We start from the raw sequence: 12,434 nt of genomic DNA on the forward strand, positions 1-12,434 counted from the left end.
GCTAATCCCTCCTTCCGTATTCTTCCTTCTTTCCTTTCACTCTGACGATGCTTCAGCTAAACAACTTAGACGGCGAGTACTATACTGACAGTGATCTAGACTACGGGACAGTAGACGCTGCTCAGACTCGCCCCCCTGTTGCCACCACTGGACCCAATGAGGTAACTATTTTATTTGCTTTTTTATATTTGAAACGCTGAGACAGGCATTGCAAAGTGGATTACCATGGTACAGTATTACCAAGTGGTACAGAAGAACCTGTTATGTAGGATTACCCATGAGACAAGATGTTCCATAATGCAGCAGGAGTTTAAAGCCCAGACACAGGAAGTATTTGCAGTCAAATGAGAAAACCAAAACAATTCCATGCAATTGTTCAGTGGTTTCTCATCGGTTTCTCCCTCCTGATCAGCTACTGAACATAAAGCATTAAACACACACACATTCTGTTCTAATGATCGAACAATCGATGTCTCCATTATGTCTGTGTATTGTCCCTGCATTACTGGTCTGTCCATCAAGTCCATGTTTGTTAAGGCTGCAGTGACAGCAATGACAAAGGACCCGTCGAATAATTCAAAGTAAGCTATGTAACATTACATATGGCAAACCCAGTATGAAATATCTGAACCAAGGTAAGCTCAAATTGTAGGTATAAAGGACAGCAGCTTGCTAGTTAGGGGACGTCTTTTCTCCCAAATGTAGTGAGGCTGGTGCTCTTTGTGGCTAATTTATTCATTACCCTGGAGCCCAGCTGTGACCTTTGCCCTTGCTGAAAAGAGCCAGGACACCATTATCTACGCATGCTTTTCTCTTCCAGTTCCTCTTAACAGAGGCTGGATAGAAAAAAAAGAAACAAAATTAATTCAAGAACAAGAATCAGGACGCCAAGGTGTTGGTAATAAATGGCTGTGTCAGTGTTCAACAGCCAAGTGTTAAGCCTCAACCATATTTGGTAAGTCGGAATTTCACAGAACATCCAGAGGAAGCCGCCCCACACCAGCTCAGTGGACAGGTGGCTGTGAGATTCACGTTGGAGCTGCCGAGCACCTCCGGCTAACCGAGGTTCCACAGCCGTCGTCCCTGACGTCCTCTGCCACAGCTGGATCGTATAGTTCTGGTGCTGAACATTTCAGCAGAACTATGATCAACAAACATGCAGTGCTTTCACAGCCTTCTAGCTATGCTAGCTACGCTAGCCATGTTACTAGCCATGGATGTAATGACTTAGTAGAATTGGGACCATGTGAGCAATGAGCTTTGTACTTACATCCATCGTGTTCCCAAACCTAAACCATTAATCATCAACAGAGAATTTAGAGCAGTGGACTCTTTGTTGGTCACAGAATTTAGGAGTTGTTCTGCAGTTTATTGCTTTAGGCTATAAAGAATCAAGGCTTATTCTTAAGATGCTGTACATATGCAACTTTGCAGAATGTTTTTTCACATTTTAATTTCAGACATGATTTACTTATTTTTTCCATGTATAAACTTAATTATCTACCATCTTTATGCTTTTTGTGGAAAAAGAGAAACATTTAAAGGTTTTGTAGACTTTTGCTATGTATGTTTACATTTCATGGCATAATGCTTTTTTAATAGTTGAGGTAACACTTTGTTTGTCCCTATGTAAATGAAAGATTTACATACACTAAACATAAATGTTGCTTACTATATTGTAAATGCTATTTTATTTTAAATGCCTTCTTAAGCCCCATTTAATTTGTCACATCTCATATTTAACATTCAAACTAAACTACATTTATAGTTTATGTAAAATGCTAATTTTGCTGAAATGCTGTAGATGTAAAATGCTGACAATCTAAACACTCACCATCTGCAATAGACATGTAATTAATTTATTCATATAATAATTTATTCATATATTTCATTAATTCATATATTATGAGAACTGATCATGTTTTCCATGGAAATACAATGACATGTTTTCTGTATTGTGCTGATACTGTAGTCACTGATAATACCAAACTTCAGGTTAAATGGGACAAAAAAAGTTCTACCAGTTTTTACCTGCGGTAATGTTCATTCATGCTACATCCATATCTGATGCTGATGTGCAGTAGGACATGAATACAGTTGCCATTACCTGCTTAACTAACAGCCATCTTTCCATTGCTCATCCTACCCCTCCTCGACCCTCACCTCTCCTCCTCTCTCCTCCCCTCTCCCACCTCCTCACCTCCCTTCCCTCCCCTCCCCTCCTCCCTTCCCCTCACCTTTCCTCTTACCTACACTACCCATGTCTCTCCTCCCCTCCCCTCTCCTGCACCAACTGCATTACTTGGGCATAATAAGGCTGTGGAAGAGGAAGTTGTGGGTGAGGCTGTCCCTGAGCCAGTCGAAACAGGGCTGGACCCAACAGGTGCCCCTGAGGCATCCCAGCCTAGCACAACTAGCATGCCTGAAGCATCCGACCCGTACGACCTGAAGGAGTATGACCTAAAGGAGTATGACATGAGCGAGCTTGACAAAAGTCAGTATGAGTTTGGGGCATATGACGAGTTCGGCAATGTGGCCCCAAACCCCACATCCACGTATGAGGATACGTTTGGGCCTGGGGTACCAGCTGAAACTGATGTAGAGGAAACGCAGGTCAGCACGGACGTAAGTATCACACCCTGTGTGACCACGTGTGTGTGTGTGTGTGTGTGTGTGTGTGTGTGTGTGTGTGTGTGTGTGTGTGTGTGTGTGTGTGTGTGTGTGTGTGTGTGTGTGAATGTGTGTGTTTCTTGGTCTCATGGATCTGGGGATCTAACATGCGTGCAAGCCTGTATCATCCACCGCTTGGCATGTGGAATGTATCATTGTCATGTGCTGGATTGAATGTGAGGAGTCCAAACAAGTTGAACTGATCTCAACCTCTTCTGCTTTCTCCTGGGCATGCTTCACATAAAACACCAGCTGCAATCAACACACACTGTCACTTTCTCAGTGTGCACATCAGTATACCTGTCTTCCAGGCCCACAAACGCACACACACACATGTAGTGCTGTTTTCCATACTGTGAATCAAGTCATGTTCCGTTCAGCCCCTCTGTGCTGGGCTGAGGTCATGCCCCACGGCCTGTCACGACTCTATTAACCCTACTAGCCTGAAGGCACAGCAATTATCCCATTCCAACAAGCCAGCTGTCTGTTCTGGCACGCCCTGCTCTCTACCTATGCTGGAAAAAGACATTATTTACCCCCACCCCATCTACCATCAGCTAAGACCCCTCCCCTCATGTCCCATTAGCTAAAACTCCTCCCCCCAAACTCCTATTTCCCTTTAGCTAAAACTCCTCCCCCATATGCCACCTGCCTCCAGACATAACTCCTCCACCAACTCTCATATCCATTCAGCTAAAGCTCTCAGATATGCTGTCTGTGTCATATCTCTCAGCCAGAGAGTGATACATATGTAAGTTGATACATACGGCATGTCATGGGGGTCTACAAAGTGGAGTCTGTGGATTAATTTAAACAGTATGGTTCATATCTAATATTATACAGCATTCATCCAGTCAATGTCTCCAGATATCTGCTAGCATCACAAGGTAGTGTCTAAGGTCAGCATTTGGAGCAGAGGTCTTGACTCCCTGCGACGTCTGTAGCTGCACTACACACACATGCATACGTTTCTGCACGGTTCTTCATAGAACAGAAATATAACACTCACTTTTACACAGTTCCTATCAATATTTGCACTTTTGATGCTGTAGTACTACTGCAAAATTCCACATTATTATTATAACACACATTATTATTATCCGGCTGAGAATCACTCTGTGATATGTATAACTCAAGTATATCATGTGCTATTTACTACAAACATAAATAAAGTACACACAGCCTCTCTATTGGACAATGGTTCACAGTTACGAACACTACAAAGTGGACACCACCTTTCAGCATACGCACACGCTGGTACGTACTGAAGCAGCACACTGTCCTGCACAGTAGTGTCCACACTCTGCAGTGTGCAGCCAGAGCGCTTATGGTGCCCTGGAAGGACACTAGACAGCTGTCCCTCTCTGGGCGCTGAGTATTCAGCTTCTGTGTCCAGCACACTGCACCTCAACTAACCGGGTTTGCCTCTTTGACCTTTCACCTTTTCCCTGGCTGTCTCTCTGACTCTGAGCCCTGTGTGATGGCACTGTCCAGCTTTAAGGTGACATGGCTGCGTGAGAAGATGACATGACTGGGTTATTTTATTGCCATTTTACAATTTACTGTTTTGGCCATAGTTGTTTTATATTTTAGATATTATATAAACACAATAAAAGATAAAGCATATTTATTATATAGTGACATAGCTGTTTAAGCTTTGCATTCAGCTTTTTAAAAAGAAATCATCAATATTTATAAAACAAATACTTTTTGTATTCATATGACAATATTTAAATTGGCATTTTTAATAATACTATACACCTTTTAATTCATGATTGTAATTAACCACTTTTTTAATTAAAACTAATTTAATACTTAAACCCAGTACAAGTGACATCTTCTTGAGCACATGTTAAAGTAAATGAGGCTGATCTATTAGTCTTGTCCTGACACACTGTGTATGTGTGTGTGTGTGTGTGTGTGTGTACAGGTTGGACGGGGTACAGCATTTTTAGGACAGAAAGGAGAGAAAGGAGAACCTGCTGTCATCGAGCCCGTAAGTCAGTGGCCTGTGCAGTCTAGTGGCCTCCTTGGTAATGATTTGTTTGTGAACAAACCTTGCAAATAGCCCTTACTAACAGCCCTTACCAACAGTCCTTACCAACAGCCCTTTCTGTAGCCTGACCTTTGCCACACTAAACAACAGAAAAAGTCCTTTACATTTAACGTAGTTAAATGGTGGGAACTGGTTATATGCATTAACCATTTTCTTTAGCAGTGCCCTATACATATGCACTAATTTAACAACTCAGCACAATAAAATCGTATTCGTAGATTGAAACCCTACTATTAAATTAAATAAATATGACCTGTTTTAATATACTTAGCACATACATCTTTCAACATAGAGCCCATGATCTGTGTAAATAGGTATAGCACAGGATAAATGTACAGGGCTGGGGAGGTACTGAGTGTGATTTAATACATGATTTTCATCTGTTTGGTTTATTTGCCTTAGGGAATGCTGATCGAGGGGCCTCCTGGAACCTCTGGCCCTGCTGTGAGTGTCCAAGTTCCAGAATGTTCTGCTACATTCTGTCAGACCCTTTGCTTTGGGCCCTTGGACTGCTTTGGCGTGTAGTGATGTGTTTCAGACATCTGATTTTGTTCTGACTCCTTAGGGTCTTCCAGGACCTCCAGGTCTGCAAGGTCCACCTGGTCCATCTGGAGATTCTGGTGATAGGGTGAGTGGCAGATCCTTTTGCTGGATAATCTGACCTTTCCCTGAAATTACCCCTGACCTAGAGAAAAATACACACAAAAAAGTTTCGAAAACAGATGTTAGAGTCCACGTTAAGATGCTTTCAAAATTCAGGGATGTGGAAGAAGGTTGTGTTCTTGGGTCATGTGACTACTAGTCAGAGGTTAAAGTTGAACTTCTATGTCATGAGTTTAGCCCACACCCAAACAAGCCAACATACTCCAACCAACACAACATTCAGATGCTCAGAGTTAGATTCAGAATGTTAAGAAAAGAGAACAAACGTGGTCAACAAATCAGTGTTAATACAGATGAAATCACTAATGTGCAGTTGCCCTAAAATGGCGTCTTTCTCAGGACCATTTTTCGTGTGTCCTACAGTAATGATGCCAGAACTATTTATTTCCTGCATTTGTTAAATCAGTAGGTTGCTACAAGAAATGTTAATAAAAGCTGGAATCCATTTAAATCAAGTGGAGGTGGAAACTATAGACGACCTAAAATGACACGACCTGACCCTCCTCACTAATATGTCATATCTTTACAGATTTACACCAATAATTTCTCTCTCTCCCTCTCTCTCTCCCTCTCTCTCTGTAACCCTCAGGGTCCTCCAGGACGACCCGGTCTACCTGGAGCGGATGGGATGCCTGGTCCTCCTGGTACCATGCTGATGCTTCCGGTAAACCCACACCGCTATGCTCAAAGAACACACATGTGCATACAACACATGCCCATGCAATGACTTAAACAGAAACATTATGATCACAAAAGCATTATTCATAGTGTGCCGCAATTTGCAGTAGTCATGTATTTATATAATCGTATAAGATGTGATACAGATTAAAGTTTTTCGAACAAAAGAATTTCAGTAACCATTTTTAACACAATGCAATCATGTGTGTTAGAAAGACTCATGATCAGTGTGTGTGTGTGTGTGTGTGTGTGTGTGTGTGTGTGCCCCAGTTCCGTTTTGGTGGTGATGGTGAGAAGGGCCCCGTGGTGTCAGCGCAGGAAGCCCAGGCACAGGCCATCCTCTCCCAGGCCAGGGTGAGTGCACCAGGGGCAGGAGAGGGCCACACTGCCCCCAAGCGTTTACAGCTGCCACCATGGCCGTGCTGGGGGAGAGAGCACACACATAAATGTCCCAGGAGGAGGCAGGACATGTGGGAGTGTTTGGGGTGGGAGGGACAGGGACTCAGGGGTGCTGAGGGATTTGGTTTGGTCTTGTTTTTGCTAAAATGAGAGTTGGTGAGGTGACCAGGCCATTGACACCGACACAGCAGGAAGGATGAAAATAGCCGAGAGGTTGATGACCTTCAGGTGGGCTGTTCAACAGGTGTGAGAGGTCAGCAGGGATCGGTCAGGGTCCAGCCTTGAGTTTCACGGCACTGTTTGAAACCTTATTCATGACCCCCACCCACAAACACTCAGACATCCACACACGCACTCACACATCCACACATACACACGCACACTCAGGCATCAACACACACACACACACACACACACACACACACACACACACACACACAATAAGTAATAGCATTCTATCTAATAATATCTATAATAATTTATACCAGGAGTGGTTTATCCATACATTGTGTGGTGTGCATGCATGTTTTTTTGTTTGTTAGTGTTTGAGTGTTGTGTTGTTGTATTTTGGGGGGTTGTGGGGGGTGGGGATGTAAAATGTAGACGGCTCTAACTGTTGCTTCCTCTCCACAGCTTGCTATGAGAGGGCCTGCAGGGCCCATGGGTCTTACGGGACGCTCTGGCCCAGTGGTGAGTAACCTCCTCCCTCAGCTCCGGGCAACAGGACTAACTGGTCCTGTATTCACATCCTACTATACCCATCCAGCTAGTAGCAGAGATTCTTGTGTGTGTTTCACCTTCCTTCATGGAATAATTCACAAATTATCTTTGCAATTATTAGATTCCCTGTTATGAGATGTGCTACTGTACTACCTACTAGCCCAGTCTGTCCCAGCCTCCACAGACTGACCCCCCCACAGTGAACCTGTGTGGTCATGTTTACCTCTTATCCCAAACCTCTACTTACCAGCCTAACAGCCTGCAATAGAGCTTCCCTGGGTGTATATTCAAAGCTTGGTGCCTTGTGTATTGTGTCTAAGTTCCTCTTTGCAGTGGATACAGCACTGTAAGGTCACTGACCTTTAGAGTTCAGGTAGTGTGCGACCCAATCCCACTTCTGCCTGATGCCATCGTCACCTGCTCCTTCCAGCAATACGACCACCTACTGAAAGTGGCAGGAACGATAGCTTGACGCTAACGCTAGGAAAAAAATACCAAAGTGAGCTGTGAGAACTGTGTGTGAGCTGGTGTGTGAGCTGGTGTGCTTTGCACAAGTCCAGACCCAGCATAAAGGTTTAAACACTTGTTTACGTGTAGGTGGATGTACGTGTGAAATACACCCTGCTAACTGACATGCAGGCGTTCTAGTATCATCTTAGCTAAGACCAAAATGGTCAATTTAGTTGTCAGTCTCATACAGCCTTGCAGGATCTTTAATGTCTGTTGCTCTTACAGCTGCTGCATTGCTGTTACACTGCTTGCCACATGAGGGTGCTAGAGAGGATGCATCTAGGTTAGGGGATATGCAAAAATGCATCCACAAATCACATTCAGTTAACAAAAACACACCTAGTAATTGTGCTAAAACAGATTAAAGTAGCACGCAGCCACACTTGGTGCAGGGTGCGAGCTCTTAATTGATTCTTTATTATCAATCAAGGGGATCCCTCACATATAGATGCCTGCAGTTCATTAGAAATCACTTGGGTTGCAAAGCCATCAGTACATGGCCAAGAACCACTTCAGACATCAGAGATCTACTATCAGGCATCAAAGACCTACTGAGTTATTAAATACTAAAACATTTTTAGACAGCAAGGTACTTGACAAAAGGCAACAGCACATGAAAGTTTAGAAACTGTGAAATAGTGCCACCTGCTGTTTGAGTATAGTACATTCATTCTCCATGTAGAGTGCTCTATTGTGTGACTCTCTCACTTCGTTTGTCTTTCTCTATGTCTCTCTCCATAAATCAGGGGCTTCCAGGTGCTCCTGGTCTGAAGGGTGAAGCTGGGGATCCAGGTCCTCAGGTGAGACGCTGTTGAATAACCTCCGACCCCAACCACTGCTGTACGGAGACGTCTTTCTCACTCGGTGTTCTGGTGTGTGCTGTCATCCACAGGGTCCGAGGGGTATCCAAGGTCCACCAGGACAAGTGGGCCAGTCTGGGAAGAGAGTGAGTCGATTCCTCTTTCACATTGGTGCTGTCAGAAAAGGGGCGGGCCCTAGGTCCCTGAGGTTGGCTCTCGACATGCCTGCTTATAACGTGAATGAACTGGGCCGCATTTGCGTGGTCGTCCAACTAAACATCCTTCGACTCTGCTTCTGAAATCATTGAAATAGTTATTAAAAGAAACTTAGGGTGAGGTCTTCTGTTTCTAATGCTCTTATTATTATTTTTTTGCTTGCCTTTAACTTACCAAACGTCTTTGTATAATTTTGGTTTAGCTTTGAGCACTATTTGAAATCACATCCCTGATCAAGTGTGTTTTGCTGTAGAGACAAAGTAATACGCATGTCATATGGAAACTTTCTGCACACCCATTTCCCAAAACCATGCTAGTGTTGAGAGCGTCTCCAGTGAGGGTGTGAAGCTCACTCCACCTTTCAGCCATGCTCTTTGTGTTGCGATGCTTTTGGGGAACCTGGCTGTGGGTCGTAACGTCATGTTTAATGCGTGTGAAAGGGTCGTGCAGGAGCAGATGGTGCCCGTGGCATGCCCGGAGAGTCCGGATCTAAGGTAGGAGTTCACCTGAAACACAGCCTGCTCTCTCCTATACAGACACGCATTTAAGATATACAGCAGCATAGTGCATTTTGGTGGAAATGTTGCAAAGTTACTTCATTTCTGTGTGGGCTGCAAACACTAGTTAGTGACATCTAGGACAAAGTGTGAATGTTTTTTTTCGTTGCTGTAGACGTTTTAACTGTGACTGCAATTTAGGGTGACAGAGGGTTTGACGGCCTTCCTGGTCTCCCAGGAGAGAAGGGGCACAGGGTAAGTTAAGCTCCCCTCCCACGTGACTAAACACACACCCCAGCTCGGAAGAAGCATGCCAGAACACAACCAGACCCTTTCATGTGGCCACACTGTAGAGAAACCTGAGAGAGGGTTCATTTGGTCCTTAACCTAGAACAACTGACTGACACAATGCACCTTCACACACAAACACAACCCTTAGTGAAGGCCTGTGTCTCCAAATGCTAAGGACACAAAACAAAAGAGGTGACTGTTGTTTTTATTTTGCCTGATGTTCAATTTCTGTATTGGAGGAAATGCCAGGCCCTGCTGTTCATGATCACACCAAACACAGACGGCCAGACTGCATGTGTTCCATTTGCTGGCTTTGCTGGCCATCCTGGTGAAGGTTTCAGTGGAAGTGTACAGTGTGGGCTGCCAGTGGGCCTCCACTGAGGGTTCCTCCAGTCACGAGATACCCAGTGTTCAGAAGAATCACATTTTTTATCAGATTATGGACTCAGCTGGCCTGCCAGCACATACTGTCTTGAGTTGAAGATATTCAGTATCGATTAAGTTCAGGATGTTCAGAATTGAGAAGAGTTTCTGTTCTACACCAGTACAGGACATGAGCCCCTCACTTAGCACTACTACGGCTTGGGTTAAACTAGGACCTCAAACAATTAGTTTGCCTTGTTATTATTATTGTTGTTGTTGTTGTCAATATTAGTATTATTATCAATATTAGTATTATTAAGTTTACTTCTGTAGCATCTTTCACAATTTGTATTTTACAGCAGATCAGTGTGCTCTACAGTAGATGGATACATTCTTAATACATTCTTAAATTGGATGGTGGATTCATCGCACTGTGAACAAAATACATCAATAAATTCATGCCTGCTGGAGTCTTAAACCTATTGGGAATCCATGCGAGGTCATTATCTGTCATGATCATTTAGGCATACTTTACTAGAATTGGTGATTATGCAGTATGAATACCTCTCTGTCATGAATATTTATCACAGCATTAGCAATAACAAATTCCATCATGATAAATTGTGCTTCTATTGTACAAATTGATTTATGACTGTCAAGTGTCATCAGAAAGAAAAAGCAGCATTTACATGAAGATGTAGAAGAAAGTACATGTGATCTGCAAAGACAAACTAGTGGGGAAAAAATAGTGAAAAAGAGTCTATCCAGGTTGACTGAAGAGCCTCTGTCAACAGACTGGGGATGCACAATACATCCTGATATTTCCCAAGTGGCACAGGTGACAATACGACTCACTAGGTGACTAATCTAGTTCTCTCTCTCTCTCTACACACACACACAAATGCACACACACACACACACGGATGCACACACGAACACACACACACACACGCACACACACACACACGCACGCACAAACACACACACTCACTGTGTGCTAGGGTGAAGTAGGCCCTTCCGGACCCCCTGGTGCTCCAGGAGAGGATGGTCAGAGAGTAAGTATTACTCCCAGTGAACCTCCAGTGAACTTCACAGCCCTCCTGTCCCACCACTGCATGACTCTGAATGTTCTGTCTGTTTGTCTCCAGGGGGAGGATGGAGAGATCGGGCCAAGGGGATTGGCCGGCGAGACTGTAAGCATCCTATCAGTGATGGCTGACTTTGGCTGATCATGTGTGCTACATTGGACCTTTATACTAGGTTTACCAAACATGAGGTTTAAAATCAAAAGCTTTTCCTGTGTCTCTCCTCAGGGTCCAAGAGGCCTGCTGGGTCCGAGAGGCCCCCCGGGACCCCCAGGGCAGCCTGTACGTATGTGGCACATTTGAGCTTTTCTTTGAACCTGATGTGATTGCTTGGTGCTAATTTCCATATGATGGTTCTCCACAGGGTGTGGCTGGTGTTGATGGTCCACATGGCCCCAAGGGAAACATGGTAAGGCCTGGAACTGCTCTCATATTTACCCTCTCTGCTAAGTGCTGTAATGTAACATGGCTCTAATATATCAGGTGCACATTTAGTCAGTGTTAATCTATAATGCATATTGTGCTGATTCTGGTTACCTGCATAGCAAGCGCAAACCTGTGGTGGGCCATTACCAAAGATCCTAGCTTTGGAGGTCAAAGGTGAACAGTGTTTTTTCCCAGACCATTGCTTCTGATGGGCACGTGACCCCTATGTGACCTCACAGACACATGTCAGCATTTCTCCAGTCCACCTTCATTCCCAGTGTTTACATTAGCCACTTGGTCACTAAGCTTGACCCCACTGTCACAAACACTAATTGTTCAAGCTATTTTAATGAAGGTCGGCTCTTTTACCCGAGCCATGACTAAACAGGGGCCTTTGTTTTACGGTATCTCTGCAGTTCAATCCTCTCAATTGAAATACCTACTGGCCTTGTTTAAAAAAAAACCTTTAAATATTATTCAGAGGTCAAGTCTGTCGTGACCTATGCACAGACATATGAAGTTGATAATGATTTTGGTTACTGCCGACTGTATCTTCGACTGTAACCTTCCCCTGTGTTTTGTGATATGATTGCTTTGTATGGAAGTGTTTTTTATAAGTGGCAAGACTGATCAAAGCTGTGTTTGATTTAGGGACCTCAAGGTGAACCAGGACCTCCTGGCCAGCAGGGGATCCCAGGTACCCAGGTGAGCAGGAGCAAGCAGAATCACTCTGCCGGGCCGGCAGGTTCACGCCTACGGTGCCCGCATCAACAGAATCTAATGCCTGTCCAAACGCTGTTGTAAATCATGTAGAAGCATATTATGAGATTAGGAGATTGTCAGGGAAACATATCAATTCATGTGCATTCATTTATTTGTGTCATTATCCATTTATTGAATTTGACAGTCAAGGCCCATTTTAGCCATTGTGCATAGTCAAAACAAATAGAAAATGGCATTTATTATTGTAAATAATTGCTACAAAATCTGTTTGATTATTCTGTCAAATGTCATTAGTTTTGTTCACAGATTCATTCTGGTACATGTCATTACTGAAACA

At 43.8% G+C, this 12,434-nt stretch overlaps 1 protein-coding gene across 4 annotated transcripts in view; it reads left to right on the forward strand.

Moving 5' to 3' along the window:
- col11a1a (collagen, type XI, alpha 1a) overlaps window positions 1–12,434 on the forward strand; it is an 80,070-nt gene that overhangs the window by 22,558 nt on the left and 45,078 nt on the right. For 2 of the 4 annotated variants that reach the window (XM_076971203.1, XM_076971205.1), the window contains 15 exons: window positions 4,601–4,666; window positions 5,129–5,170; window positions 5,292–5,354; window positions 5,979–6,053; window positions 6,338–6,421; window positions 7,100–7,156; window positions 8,443–8,496; window positions 8,589–8,642; window positions 9,153–9,206; window positions 9,411–9,464; window positions 10,865–10,918; window positions 11,012–11,056; window positions 11,177–11,230; window positions 11,313–11,357; window positions 12,026–12,079. In XM_076971203.1, coding sequence (XP_076827318.1) covers window positions 4,601–4,666; window positions 5,129–5,170; window positions 5,292–5,354; window positions 5,979–6,053; window positions 6,338–6,421; window positions 7,100–7,156; window positions 8,443–8,496; window positions 8,589–8,642; window positions 9,153–9,206; window positions 9,411–9,464; window positions 10,865–10,918; window positions 11,012–11,056; window positions 11,177–11,230; window positions 11,313–11,357; window positions 12,026–12,079 — 855 coding nt within the window. Of the gene's footprint in view, window positions 1–56; window positions 162–2,316; window positions 2,626–4,600; window positions 4,667–5,128; window positions 5,171–5,291; window positions 5,355–5,978; window positions 6,054–6,337; window positions 6,422–7,099; window positions 7,157–8,442; window positions 8,497–8,588; window positions 8,643–9,152; window positions 9,207–9,410; window positions 9,465–10,864; window positions 10,919–11,011; window positions 11,057–11,176; window positions 11,231–11,312; window positions 11,358–12,025; window positions 12,080–12,434 lie in introns of all 4 variants that reach the window. The other 2 variants (XM_076971202.1, XM_076971204.1) reach the window with 2 other exon arrangements.

The sequence above is a fragment of the Brachyhypopomus gauderio genome, chromosome 13, assembly GCF_052324685.1.
Source record: "Brachyhypopomus gauderio isolate BG-103 chromosome 13, BGAUD_0.2, whole genome shotgun sequence".
Taxonomy (NCBI): Eukaryota; Metazoa; Chordata; class Actinopteri; order Gymnotiformes; family Hypopomidae; genus Brachyhypopomus; species Brachyhypopomus gauderio.